At 43.6% G+C, this 15,646-nt stretch overlaps 1 protein-coding gene across 1 annotated transcript in view; it reads left to right on the top strand.

The window, feature by feature from the left end:
* The window catches only part of prkcab (protein kinase C, alpha, b), a gene marked incomplete at both ends in the record, with an annotated part of 82,196 nt that overhangs the window by 21,460 nt on the left and 45,090 nt on the right, over positions 1-15,646 (top strand). The window contains 1 exon segment of the mRNA XM_079281918.1: positions 7,419-7,501. Coding sequence (XP_079138044.1) covers positions 7,419-7,501 — 83 coding nt within the window.

The raw sequence follows: 15,646 nt of genomic DNA, 5'->3' as shown, positions 1-15,646 counted from the left end.
TTTTTTTCCCGAATACAGAAGTGAGTTTTGATCAAGGTCACCGTTTTCTCTTTGATCTCTGTATTTGAACAAGAAGGAAAAAGACGAGAAACACAGAAAAGATGACAAAACAAGACCGAAAGAAATTACTAAAATGAGGAAAAACAAAGAGTGTGTTATTTATGTTTCAAAATGTCCCGAGACAAATTTAGGACATGCTGTGCCGCAGGAGTGGAAGATGCTCTGATGTTGATGAGTGGTATCAGCTTGTCCCCAGGCACCAGACTGGGACTTGGCAGGGACCTTTGCCTTTTGCCCGACCGCCTGCTCTCTGTGTGTGCCACAGTTGTTGTATGGAAAGCCGTTACCTTAGGCGACTGACAGTGTTTGCACATATATATGCATATATATTATATATATATATGCATATATAATCACCGGCGCTTGCTATTACATCCTGCTGTTAGCCAGTCTATTGTACAGTCTAATTAAAAAATGTCTGTGCTTAAATGTGTATGCTTAAACCTGTGTATTTATGTGTGTGTGTGTCGATGTCATGTGTTCAGAGTCATATTTAATTCATGAGGCTGTATCACTATTTCCCCTGTGTGACTCAGAGATGTTTGGCAGCCAAACACTCCCACCTGTAGCTCGGAATAATTGATCCAGTCCCCCTGTGGACATTTCTTAATACAAACACGATACTAGTGCTGCAAAGACGCTGAGCATTTGTGTGTGTGTGTGTGTGTGTGTTCATACCTGATGCATGTATTCATTTGTATGTCTAACTGGCGAGCCCATTTTTCAGCATAATGCATTCCAGGGTTGTTAGGCAGCTAATGACGTGGAAAATAAGGACTCATTAGTCCGCAGCCAGGCTAGCGACTCTGCAAGTCTGTAGACACAGCGGTGCTTTGACCTAAATGCTAACGTCATCATGCTAACGTCATCATGCTAACATGCTCACAATGGGCAGATGTTTACGATGTTCACCATCTCAATTTAGCTTGTTAACATGCTAACATTTGATTATTAGCACCAAACACAAAGTGTGCAGAGGATGATTGGAATGGCATTAGCTAGTCATGGTTAAATGTGTAATAGTGATACCCAGAGAGGTTGGAAGGAGACACGTTTCTAAAACTTTACGCTTCTATGTGAAAACCAGTGGAGCTAACATTAGCAGAGAACGTTAGCACGTTTTAAGCATCAGCAAAGTAGCATTGTGGGGGGGCGGGACTTAGGGAAAGGTCAATTCCACTGCCAGGTATGCACAATTTGTATGTGTATTCCAGTTCTTAAGGCATTTTGTGAGGCTGGTTAATGTTTTTACTGTATGACAAGAAAGTGAGAAAAATAAATCACAACATGCTGAAAAAGAACAACAAAAAGCAAGCATGCACCCTGGGGACCTCATCTCAACTGTCTGTGTCTGCGGTCTAGACATGCACAATCAAACGCAGATCTCAGGTGATAACAGCCAGGAGACTGAGGACAACATGAGCTCTGTGATGCAATCTGACCAAGGCCAAATTCCCCTTGAACCACACCTTAAATCCTCCCACCCTCTCTAAACCGATCAGATGCAACTGCACGTGAACACACATCAGATTCAGTGAGTTTGTGACGATTTCTGATGTTTAGTTCAAACCTGGCCGGCATCTCCACTGTGCTGAATCTCCCCTGAGTTGTTTTCTACTCTGCAACTCCCGGCTCCCTTGCAGAAATTGCATAAAACCTTTATATATGCACATATTTAAACAATCAAACACATGCATATTCATGCGTACATCAGGGTATTGTGGTGATGGAGATAATTGCTTGATACAAACAGAGTTCGAGAGAAGTTTTTGCAAATTTTGTGTGTCCTTAAGGAGACATGAGGAGAAAGATTATGTTCTGCTCTTATCTATCTCTTTCTATCTGTTCATGTCCGCTCTATTCATTCCCACATTGCCCTCTCTACTTATCTTCTCTTGCAATGTAGTCCATCAGCGCTCTTTGTGTACAGCTTTTGTTGTTACATTCAAGGTTAGCATGCAGAATTGAATGTATGTGCTGAAATTGAGTTTCCAGGCCTTTGTTGTAGCTGCAGCTCTGTTCATTTCCTCCCTCTCCAGGCAAACACTGCTTGCTTGTGTATATCACACATACTTCATCTCCCAGGGGTGGTGGGAAAGGGACAGAGACTTATATTGTGATATACTGAGGCAATTTAGTCGGCTCTAGTGTTTTAACTGTGAACCAATCTGCTGTTACTTGGACCGGCTTTTTCCCCGCATGGGGTGTTTGAAGGCCTTGCTTCAAATTCTGTGACGTGTTTTCCAAAAAAATGAGAGAATCATTTCAAGCGCAGTGTGGTGCCAAGTGAAAATGATGGATGATATGCGCTGGCCAATTAAAAGCATACCTCGTCCTCAGAAGATGCGGTATGACAGGATTACAGAATACAGGACAGGTGCTGCTTTGTCAGATCAAAACAACCAACACAGGAAGAGTTTGTAAGAAAGTCAGACACGGACTAGAAAACCAAAGTTTTCCAGGACTCACCACTAAAGGAATATTTGGTATGCAAGCTATCAGTGGTCATTAACGACACGACATGAATTAAAACGGTCTGCAGACGACACTACACAGAAATGCGTTCACACAATGTTTAGATAAGATATAGGTGAGTCCTAAATTCATTAATTTTTTCCTAAAAATTTCACTTCAACTGAATTGTTTTGTTCATTTTACACTAAAGTTTGAAATAAAATGAGAACATAATCACACAGGAGTATATAGAAAATAGGCTTTACCATGTGTTATTTCATATAGACTAATTATTTCTTGAATTACCAGAAAGAAATGCTATTTTGTTATATATATAGTTGTCAAGATATAAAAGGGCCTGCCCTATACTGTAAAGGGAAATTTAGATTTTGGATTAAAACAGGATTAACTGTGTCTATATATATATATATATATATATATATATATATATATATATATATATATATATATATATATCTCAGGAGAGAGAGCTGGTGGTTATGGGTCATGTGACCCCGGGACTCTGGGAATCTCAGATCTGCCACTCCCTGCAAAGGCAGCAGTTCAGAGGTCGCACTGTTGAAGTCAGAGCCCTCTGGAAAAGATATAAAACAAACATGCACAGAGATGAAATTTGCTCTTTCTATTTGCTTTCTTGCTTTAAGCCCAGAATCAATCAACTATGTGACCAGACTGGTAAACAACATACTATACAGTTCCTCTCTGGAGTCGATCAAAATTTGATGAGACCTTGACCCAGGCCGGTGTACTGCTCTCTGATGTATGCATGCAGTACTTCCATTGGCCCATTGTGTGGTTCTCTCTCATTCAGCACTTACGCAGGAGGACCTTTTCCCTCATCATCCATGCTCACATTCACGTCTCCCTGAGATGTGTCTTTGTGTTTTATCAGTGTATTTATAGTGTCCATTGGCCAGGTGTAGTGGAAATGTCCTCCCTCACGTCACCAGCACACGCTGTTCCAGCCCTGGCCAGAATCGAGCCTAAAAATAACCACGAGAGGAAAATACTCTCCATGCCTCCCCTCTCCTCTTCATTCTCTGCCATTCCTCTTGCCTGAAATGACAAACAGTTTACGGAAAGACCACAGGGCCATAACAAGTGGGGAAACAGAGCATTTAACACAATGTGCAGCCCGGATGTCTGTCTGTGTTTATTTAAAGTGTACGGCGAGAATGGGGGCGCAATGAATGATCTGTGCATGATTTCCAGATGGTGAAGAAGTTGTCATTTTATATAACTTCACCACAAAAATACATCCACGTCTTCTAGCGTTGACACGATGCCAAAACTATGACTTTGATACGACACCTGAAGTTTCTTGATACCGATACTGAAACGATAAGACGGAAAAAACCTAAAACTTCCTGGAATAATTGAAAGTCAATGCAAGGAAGTGGAGGATGTGAAAAGAAGCCATAAAACAATAATTAGTGAACCATAATGTTCATACATTTTAATATCCCCCCATCGGTATACCGCGCAACACCAATGTCCACATAGGAACCATGAACCCCTGTGGATTAGTCGTCTCCCTCTCCGCTCAGTCACCCGTCGCACACTTGCTCCCGTGGATCTCGGATCAAAGCCTCGGCCCTCTTTGTGATGTGCCCCCCCCCCCCCCCCCCCCCCCCCTCTGAGGGCCCGGATCAATTCAGCGCGCCTGGAAGGTATTGAGTTTGTCCGGTGCTGCAGGTGTCCTGCCCTCTGCCTTATCGCCACCGCAAGCTCTTGGCAAACAGCACAGCGTCACAGCTCGGTAGATTACCAATTTCACCAGATCAGCCGGGGCTAAATCCTCACTTTAACAAGGATTAGTGTTTGGAGAGATAGGGATGTGAGGTGGAGGATTGCCACCATAGTGTGCGTAGCAGTGGGAGAACATGCCGCAAAATGCCCACAGATGGAGACAGACGTAGAGTATAATGCATTTGTTGCCGTGCACGCGCACACCCTCACAAGAAAGCGTTTGTGTTGTGTAAGATGCTTTGTAATGTCAAAGCCCATTATCTCTGCGCTTTATGCAATCAGGCCGGTGAAACAGAGCCCATAGTAATTAATCATAATATCCCTGACGATACAGTATGTCTCTGTGTCACCTCTGCTCCTGCTGCTTCACACAGCTGTCTCTGAGAAACACTTCTTACTACTGAGGTTCCTTTGTCAGATCCTTGTGCCTGAGTCATACCAAAGATTTATTATAGTGGCATTCAAATCACACACAAAAAAAAAACCCCACTCCAAACACAATTAGGTACTCCTCCACCTCCAGGTCTCTTTGTATGTGTTTCTTCCTCTTTTTGTCTCTCATCATAAGAGACGGTGAAGAAACATGTATTTTTTTGTTGATTCAACACATGTCTGACAGGCGTAGATGTCAAGTGTCTTCACAGCTTGACTCCTGATTGGATAGTTATACCATCCTGTGAGAGCCTCTTTGTCTCAACCACCACAGCATATTGGCTGCTGCTTTCCTAAAACAGCTTTTAGATTAATGTTTGTATCACTGTGTGTGCGTGTGTGTGTGTGTGTGTGTGTGTGTGTGTGTGTGCGTGCATGAACATTGACGCCAGGGATTATAGTCCCATGAGAAACACGGTCTCTGTCTTGTGATAAACTGGGTAAGCCTGCCTGTCACACACACACCGAACTTGCACACACACACACACACAGATTCATCTCCTCCACTATACACAGCTTGATGGCCCTTCTTCACCTCTGGACTGAGATCAGTGACAAGTCCGTCTGCTCAGCTCAACACCGCAGCACCACCAGCACACTCAAGCTGGCCTGAGGTCAGCACTAAAGTGAGGCGGCGGTGGACGAGTGGGTGTGTGGCTGCTGAGGGTGCTGATGGATGGAGGGAGAGGAACTATACGGACGTCATTACACCCGTGATTCGCGTATTGTAAGTCGGCCGGGGAGGAAAAGAGAAACCCAATGGCTGCACTCAGAGCTAATCCTGCTGAGTAAATCTGAAGCACAGAAGATGAGAAATACACACACAGCAGATTTCATCGTTTTGTTGTTTTTTGACATTCAGTTTGACAGCAGAGTGGGCAGGATGTGGGCTGGGAGGATTGAAAGTTTGACTGTGGGGCGAGTCGGCGGTGGATGTGAAGTGGGAATGAATGCTCTGAGGTCAATACACCAAAACAATTGTTCATCTCTTTACCAGTGATTTTTAAAGGAAATAAAGAGTGATTTCAACACTGGTTTTATTCCCTTTGTCTGTTTTTGCATCTTTTCGGAGTCCGAAGAGAAATTTGAGTGCGCATCCGATTGTTATCATCAAGAGGACGTCGTTGTGTATCCTGTTGGATATATGATTTCATCACGTTATGACTCCATTAAAGACAATGTATTATCATACTGAAGTATCACACTACCCTAGTTTAGATATGTATCTGACACGTTGGAATACAGCTGAAGCTAATTGATTTTTTTATACCTTAGTTTTTATGAACGGCTTGATCCAAAAAGTGGAAGTCGTAGTTTAGAACTAAGTTGTGGAGCTTCAAATATTGACATAATAATGCTAACATTGTCTCTTATCACTAAACAAACAGTACAGCTGAGGCTGGCGGGAATGTCATTGGCTTTGCAGATATTTGGTCAATCACAGCGTCGGACATATTGAAGTTTTGGCCAAAATGATGAGAACTCATCCTGAGGGGATATGAATGTCTACCAAACTTAATAGAGATATTCCACCAAAAGCCAAAAATGTCACCTGCTGATGGCACGAGAGGAAAACTCAGGGAGTCCCCAAAGTCGGTAGAATCTGTGACATCTTCAGGGTACGATGAACATCTTTGAACAGATGACCACTTCAGAGGAGGGATAAATCACTCCGGGCTACTATTTTCGCTGAGCTTTTCATCCCCCCTCTCTGCTTGGTTTCCTCTTTATTACTGCGAGAGATGAATTCTTACTGTACGCTGCCACTGGCTCAGCACTACACCAATGGAAAGGGAATATCCACCTCTCACACACGCATATATATATATATTGGATTAGGATTATGATGATGGAAACAATCATCATGCTGAAGATAGTGATGATGATTTATCTATCCATCTAAAGTGTATCTAATTATCCAGATACAGTACAGCCATATTTGCATGGACAGTCGAAACCCCCGCTGCTTCTTGAACTTCTGAGGAAACTAATTCCCCTTGTTTGGCCGATGGCCGTCGGATTGTCTGGCAACTGGGACGTAGCTGGCAGAGTTAGAGACAAAACCAACACACGGATACAACGGTGGGAGAGCACACGAGTGCACATGAACAAGCGGGCAGCTTGACAATGAGCGAAGCTGACAGATTGTGTGAGAACGAAAAAAGAAAGAGAGGATTGAGGTATTTCGACACAATGGCAGAGGGTAAAAAAAAGAAATACAGTTGGGTACACAGAGTGAGAGTCGGGAGAGGGAGTCAGCTTGTCACTGATGTCCAGGCTTCTCCCTCCAGATCTGCTTTTGGTAGAGACGGAGACGATGATGCAACCGGCATCAACCGAACATGGCTGCAAAGACTGTGTGGTGGGGGGGGGGGGGGGGGGCACGCATGCAATGTGAGACTTGTCTCACATTGCAGTCCGTACTAGAGAGGCTTTGTCAAACTCACTTTGAGGTCCATTGCCGTTGATTTACATGCGTGGCCTCTCGCTTACTGCCTTTCGCTTTCTGGTTCTCCCTCTGTCGCTCAAGTATTTGTCAGAAAAAGTTGCACAAAACACCAGATAAAATAAGGTTGTCGTACTTTGTGTCTTGTGTGTTGACATGTTGTTCCCTTAAGAGACTAATTTGATGGTTCAATGCACTTCATGTGTCATAAATGTGACATACATTTTTACTGTAAGACTCTCTTTCTTCCTCCCAGTGTGCTGTTTTGTGGTCCACAAACGGTGCCATGAGTTCGTCACCTTCTCCTGTCCTGGAGCCGACAAGGGTCCTGACACGGACGTAAGTTCAGCTTTCTCTTTCAATACACTGAAGACAACTAACAACAATGTTTGGGGGTGTCTTTGATGTACAAGACAGGTCGACATGCATACTCTTGTGGAAAGAAAAACTCTTAAAAGGGCAGAATATGTTTCCAAAAAGCAGGGATCAATATTATTCTCCAGCTTTTATCAAATGTAATATTTCTTGACTGTAAAGCAACAAAGTAAAAGAAGTTAAGATGCCTAGTGAAACGTGGACACACCTCTGATATGGCATAGGAGCTTCAGAGGTGTGAATTAAGTTCACCAGCAAACTAAAACTCTTCTCCCGTCACTATATGTGGAGGTGCACAGCTATGCGGCGAGCTAAACACGCTTCCAATGAAGGTTTAAGGTTTGGTATGAAGGAAACTGGATTTACAAAGGTATCATCGTCCCTCATGACAGGACGTCACCAATGAAAGATCAGCATGAAGCTAAACTCAACTGACTACTCTTGAAAACAGGCACACAACAGAGCTAGCGTGATGTTAGCCTGGTTAGCGCTAAACCGATGGCAGAAACACTCAAATGAACCAATCACTCGTCACAACCCAGCTGTGATATCTCTGCTGGTAAACGCTCCAAAGAGGCGTTTGTGGAGCAGAGAAGAGATGAATTACTTTGTCACAGAGCCGTCGAACTGGCTGATGAAACAATGGCGGCTTGTCAGTCTTTTGGCTGAAGCGTAAACTCGCCGTTTGGACTGGAACTGCCGTGGAACTGTGCCAGTGGCGGTTGCTACTATAGCAACAGAATGTTCAACGGAAACCAACTGCAGAGTGAGGACTCGCGAGTTAAAACTCCAACTGAATATTTCATGAGTCAACAATGAGAAAGATAATACATTTTGTTCTATGTGTTCGTGACTTAGACTTAAAGTGGTATAATGATCCAGTCGATGACAAGCAGAATGGCCAGAGATTTAAATCTAATAAGCAACTGAATACCTAGTTGTGACTTAATCCCTTTCAAGTGCATACTGTTGACATTTAAACACCACCGACTTCACAGCACTGAAACGTTTTACTTTTTCATCCATCTCTGTCAACCCCACCTACAAGGACCCTCTTTAAAACGAGACGGTACATCTCAAGGGGTTCTTCCTAACAAAGATAACAATGTAGTGAGTCTTTTTAGATCTGAAGCCATTCAACTTGAAAGCTCATTTGGTTTACTCGCCCCACCATGTCGTCAGACTCAATGAAAGAAAATCCAGTCAGGCTGACCATTTAAAAAAAACAAAAAAACACTTGAAAGACCAGCGTATCAATAATACATTGTGAGAGCGAGCGTTGCAAGATATCATCCAATTGATTTTTTGGTATCAGCCTGTATAATTCAACCCTCCATTGCAGAACATATCACACGGGGCCCTTTTCTCCGTGCTTCCACACATCAGGTGTGATAACGTTGTTCCTCATTAGCCTCCTCTCTTCCCCCCCCCCCCCCCCAAAGCTCATCTGATGCTGTCGGGGCAGAGCGCTGGTGTTTTATCAGCGTTGTGTCTTATTATCTTATTCATATGTTGCAGTCGGCCCTCTGTGGTCCCTCTGTTCGAGTGGGAGTGCAGCCCCGCTGTACAGCTGCTGAGCCTCCGTGTGCTGTCCCCTGCAGACAGGAATGGGATGTGTCCTTGCTTAGATAACAGCGGAGGTCAAGCCCCGCAGCAGCATGCACTGATGTCTGTGTACTGACATGCCAAAAAACCCATACGCACGTACGGTTTGTGCACACACATGATGAGCCGCCATCAGTGGTGGAATGAAACCAAGTACACTCAAGTACTATACCTGAGGTACTTCACTTGAGTATTCCCATTTTATGTTATACTGTACTAATACTTTTACTTACTTGAGTCAGAGTTAGAATGCAATGCTTTCTACGATTATTTTTACTCTGTAGTATTTTCACTTTGACTTAAATAAAACATTTGGTTACTCCTTCCACCACATGTCCTGACGAGTTGTACTTTCTTCATCTCTCGACTGTACAACTGAAAACACAAAACAATTAGACGCTCCTGGAGCTTCAGCTTCACCAGACTGAAGACCTGCTCATGAATGTCCCTGTTGCCAATTAAGACGCACACCCACACCACCACCCTGTCATGTTTACACGAGCAGGAACCGTGTAGCAATATCTGAGACATCTAATTAACTGCAAAGGTTTGTTCAGCACCTCCTCGCTGGGATTCTCAGGCTCTCCTCATTAAGTAACACCAGAAATCATCCAAGTGTTTGAAAAATAGAAGTCAATGCCGTTTTTACTGAGGCCGTTGCATCCACGGCAATCAAGAGTGCACTTCTTTTTTTTTCACGCTTTGTATTCTTTCAACTTCTATCAAAGCGTCTCCGCTTCCTTAAGGCTCATTATTCCCGTCTCTCTTGTTATTCAACCGTGCATCTTCTCTGCTCTATCTGTCTGTCTTCCTGCCGAACTATTTATCTCTTCTCTCTCTGTCTCTCTCTCTCGCACACACACACACACACACACATACACACACACACACACACACCTGCATTGAAGTGCCCATTGTGAATTTTGCTCTGCCTGTTTTCGTGGCATTATCCAGCGACTGTCTTTGGTGCAGAGCGAACAGAGAGCTCTTTAGAGATGGACCTCTTTGAATTTATAAATGATGATACGGTGCGGGACTCGCTCATACTCAAACAAAGCACTTATTTCTCTTTAATCTTGTCGTTGTTGACCGCTTTTTCTTGAATAAAACAGTTCCCATGCAGCATATTTAGTTTTAAAAGACTGTAGAACAAACAAAATCATTTGTGGATCGTGTGCATCGTGCGTACTGGTGCTCTATGCTAACTATATAGCATGTGTAGCATTACAGAGTGATTGTAGGCAGTTGTCACTATGATATCTCAACGGTGAGGAAATGAGAAATGATCTTTCTTATATAGATTTTCTATATTCATATGCATTGTTTTGATTCGGACAGGACATTGTCATGGACATTTCCACAGTTTTCTGATGTTTTATAGACTAAATAATGAATCGAGATGATGATCAACAGAATAACTGATAACGAGGAAGACGTTTCTCTGCTTTGAAGTGAAACTTGTTGATTGTCTTCACTGTTTTGGCCTCAGAGAGAGAGAATGACATGACTCACCAACACCTATTCATCCATCCATCAGCTCCAACTACACTCCTCCATCCACTCCTCCTTCTGAATCAGTGTGAATCAGTGTGGTGTCATGACTCTCATGAAGCTGGCCTGGGGCTCGGACACTTGCTGTCCTACTCACACACACACAGACAGATATACACATCCTTTGCACTGTGGGCTGTGAGCGACCCTCGTGTCGGCCTCGGCGAGTGAATGGCGTCATCCGTCTGGCCGATGCTTTGATCCACTGGCAGATGAGAGAGAGAGAGATGTTGGCATTAGCATTCGAGTGAAAAGTGCTCCCTCTTCTCCCTGTTTCTCATTCAGCTCGCTGCGAGGCGTAGGTGGTATATAGTGCTGTATTATCAGTCAAGGATCATTCTGGAGCCAGTGAATGAAGGTGACTCATCCATAGAGAAACAATGTGGTTTTCACAACCAGATTACATGAGCGCAATAGGCCTAGATGTTTGACCAGATCAAGTTCTTTTCAATAAATCTTGTTGTTTTTCCTGTTGTTTTTTTGTGGTATTACTTCTGTTTTAGTGACAGATTTGGTCCGTGGGATCAGGGAGATGAAGCCTCACATTGGGTGTAGTGCTGTTATACTCTCTTTGGCAGAGCCTCTTTCCAACCATCTGTCTTTTGCCCTGTTCATTAATAACACTGCTGCAGAGCGTTTCCATGTGTTTCATGTATTTTAGTGGCTTTTTCTTTTTGCTTCATATGTGTGATTTATCACGTGGATTTGCCTTACTTCTATATATTTTTCATCCAGTTGATTGTGGGATATTTGTTTAATCTTTTTCCCAATTGTATATATTCCAAGACAAATCTGACCCAACGAACGCTCCAAAATCCATTTTAGCCAGAAAAAACAATTGTTAAAATAGTTGCAGATTAGTTTGCTGTGGAACAGCTAATCGATTAATCCATTAATTGTAGTAAAAAGCAGAATATGAAGTATGCACAGCGACTTATCTTCATGAGGTATATAGTTTGCTACACTTAAAACAGAGAAACTGGAACGTTACGGTGGAAAGTCGTAATAAAAGTCATAAAGACAGCTTTGTAGCTGCAAATTACAAGCTGCTCATCCCAGTCCTCACGAAGAGTCACTGGTGAGGAGTTGTGCTGTTCGGAGTTGTGCTGTTAACAGTTGTGCTGTTCGGAGAACAGTCGAAATGGTTAAGAGTAAACTGCACACAGTCAGAGAAGCAGTAACACGTCCAGCGTCTCGACCTAATGTTTGCGGTTCCCTTCAACCATTAATTCTGCCCGGACATGATTCAACCAAAGCCCTCATCAAGTGAGTATCTACTTAAACTGTACAGCCACCCTCCACCCTCGTTACTGCAGTGACCGGGCCTGTTGACACTGACTCTGCTGAAACCTCCACTGTTGACTTAATTGGTGTGACGAGCAGAGCGAGAGGCATCGTTAGCCACAGGGCTCCGGTGAAAATGAGGATGTCGCTGAGAAAAGGAGAAGGGAGAGGAAAGTGAGCACACGCAACGGATTATTTAAAAGTTAATACATTAAAATGAGTAAAACGTCAATGGCACAAAAAAAGCTGATTATTGAGCGGCTGCATTGTTTATCCCTCACCTGAGAAAACAAGGTCTTAGGTATGACATGTTCTTCAACAGATCTATGTGCAGTAGGTGTTCACTCTCAAATTAAAAAAACCCTCCCCTCAAAATGTGAATTTATGGCCTTGAATTACTGAATTTATTCCCACAAATAAAGAATATATTGTACAATGATATCTTGCTCCGATACTGTAAACACAATGTGTACAAAGATCCTCCACGCTTCATCCATCTATATCAGCGGTTCCCAAACTTTTTAGGCCACGCACCCCCTTCTACATCCCGACCGGCTTCACGCACCCCCAACCCCCCCCCCCCACACACACACACCTTAAAAAAAAAGAAAAAGCAACAGAGCCGCATAAAAATCGGACGAATGAGAGAACAGTTTGCTCGCGCGTGGCGTTTGTTTTCGTGCCTTCGAAAAGGTAACGGACGTAACGTTACGAAGGTAACGGACGATTGGCCAGATTGGCCACATCTGTAGGCTCGTCTACTTGCAGAGAGTGAAACTCACTCTTCTTCACGCGACCGACCAATGTAGCCAGGATGTCTTCGGACAAAGCATCGATGCGCGCGACAGTGTTGTTGGACGCGGGATCACGTCCAACTTTTTCGCTTCTCTCTCTCCAATCATACATTCCACCATCTCTTTAACATTTTTCCCTCTCCACCACCGCCTCTCCTCCCTATTACGCGGTCAGAATACTACCACAACACGCCGCCTGTCTCCGGCAGAAATGCGCTCATCCACGCACGGGAACAACACCGAGTTGTAATATATACCTCCATAACACCCCGCCACTCTCGGCTCATACCTCCCCAGCAACGAGGCACATCACCCGGTCACAATACCTCCAGAATGTCCCCGGGTGAAATCCGGGACTTGGTTTTATGGTTCCGAGTGGCGGCGCTCACTCGTTGGCGCCGGGACGCGAGGTCTCCAGCCGTCCCCGCCGTGAGGCACCCGATCGTCAGGTCTGTCAGCCCTCGGAACAGGCCGCGGGTCAACAACTCGTGGGTGGCGGGGCAGAGGCGAGGCAGATCACAGAAAAATAATAAAGACTAGAGTATGGCAAAGATATGTTGATGAGAAGCGTATTTGTACGTCAAACACAAACGTAATCAGGGAGAAAATACGTTCGTGGTAAAACGTAATTGAGAATGCATTTTAGTTTTGGGGGAACGTAATTTTTAGGAGACAGGACTGCACCGCCATTACATTTTTCCTCTCGCGCACCCCCTAGAGGCAGCTCTACTTTGGGAATCCCTGATCTATATTATTGGAAAAAGCATATTTAGACGAGACTAATGTCTGAAATATAAGTGCTTATGCATGAGCTAAAACGGTGTGTGTGTGTGTGTGTGTGTGTGTGTGTGTCAGAGGACAGCGGCAGTGGGGGTGAAGACAAAAACAATATCACAAACACCTGTACAGTCTGATGCAATAAATACAACTTTTGAGAAATTAAAAATGGTTCATTTTTGGCGAGACTGTGTCGCCACATATCGCCACAAAATAAAGTTATAATAAAGTATAATTACAGTTTCTCTTGACACATACAGTATGATGACACAGTTTGTTTGTTTTTTAGATGTGAGGTCTTAATGATGTGATGTTCCATCTTTCATGTACATGTAAAACATAAACCTTCACTGGCCAATTCCTAATGGGATTAGAAAACGGGATGTTGTTGATGTTCCACTTGATTGGGCAGAAAAACAGCAAAATATGGCTGGCTGGTTTATTGGTACCCGTCAACTGTCATCTACCCACCTGCATAGAAAGACGGAGCGAGTCGGATGAGAAGACTTGCTGCACGTTGACAGCTGTGCTGAAACATGGCAAACCCCTGATTCCCTCCTTTCTCTGTGACAGCTGAATGCTTCTTTGTTTAGTTTGTACCTTCAAAAGGTGACAGCCTCTGTCCTGATGCAGTTACTGGGCATCAGTGCAGTCTGGGGCATACGTGGCGCCGAGTGGCGGCCAGCGGTGACGAATTAACTTGGCCGATGACTCTGTACAATATGGAGGTCAGAGAGGGCAGATTAAAAGACCACCGTTTGCGTCCGTGAGTCGTTAACCCGGAGGAACAGGTCGGTCTTTCGATCACACGCGTCGTGTTTATGCAAGGCCACTACACTGAGGGCGCTGTGAACATACGGCAGCTCTTCAGAAATCACAATCTTTCTGACTGTGAAGTAGTAAGCAACATTACGTTAGGCTGGAGCAGATGTCCCAGCCTGACGCAGCTTCTGGTCCTTTCACACAGATTGCTGAGAGATGACGTGCACTTACTTTGTTTTTTATATCACTACGATTGGTTTGACTGCTGTCAGTCTAAAGTGCTTTTTTTATTTATAGCAACACAGTAAAAAAAGCCAGTTCATGATTAAAGTGACAATGAGTTTTAATTTATAGGGAATTTACTAAAATGTCACCACACTGTCTCTCGGATTTGTCTGGAATTTAAAAACAAATTCTCGATGTTTTATTCTTGACTTTGGAACGTAACTCATTTTCAGATTTGTCTTTTTAGATACAAAAGGAAAACGTTATCTTTACTGAAATAGTATTTGTTCTACTTTTGTTTTTGTGAAGTTGGTAATATTCACATCATGCAAAGATATGAAGTGCATGGAAAAAAACCTACTTTAATCATCGGAAATCAATAAGCCGGAATGTATCAGATGTCTGAACAGCTGGAAAAATATGAGCAATTACATAAGTGGCTGATTTAATCACAGATACCAAATTCCAATCTGCAGTTATTGGTCCCGGGCCTGGTTACATAAGCCAGCGTGCTAATGAATGTTGGAGCTTGTTGGGGACGCTGTGGTTTCCACCTGCTGTCTCACGGCAGGAGACAATAATCTGAGAATACGAGTATAGTGTGAGACACTGCAGACTCCCAGTGGCAACGTGGTCCTCATCGGATATTATGCAGCAGAAAATGTAAGGTGAAAACAAGATATAAACCGTCCGGAGTGTACTGTGCCAAGTTGCACACACCTAATTCCACATGACAGGTGTCCAACTCATCTCCCACAGTAAATACCTCTTCTTATGATTGTTATCCCCGCCATGTTTACACCTCTTCTTGTGCTCGAGTGTGAGCGCTCGGAGATTTAATACGCTCGGTGTCAGACGCCATCTTTTTTGGTGCTGTTGATAGGGTGTGCAAATGAAAACATCACACGTTGCCTAAATGCCGCATGTCTAAATGCTGGAGTGTGAAGAACACTGTTTGCACGACTGTCCACGAGCTGCACTATAAATCTGTTGATTACTTTTGTTGGTGAATCAGGTCGTTGTTGAGTCTATAAAATGTCGGCAAGTATTGAAAAATGTCCACCATAACCCAGATCCAGACTGTATGTTCTTAAAATCTCAAACCCAAAGA

The sequence above is a fragment of the Melanostigma gelatinosum genome (assembly GCF_949748355.1).
Source record: "Melanostigma gelatinosum genome assembly, chromosome: 13".
Lineage (NCBI taxonomy): Eukaryota > Metazoa > Chordata > Actinopteri > Perciformes > Zoarcidae > Melanostigma > Melanostigma gelatinosum.
The sequence above is the reverse complement of the archived record's forward strand: the minus strand, read 5'-3'. Positions and strand labels throughout refer to the sequence as shown.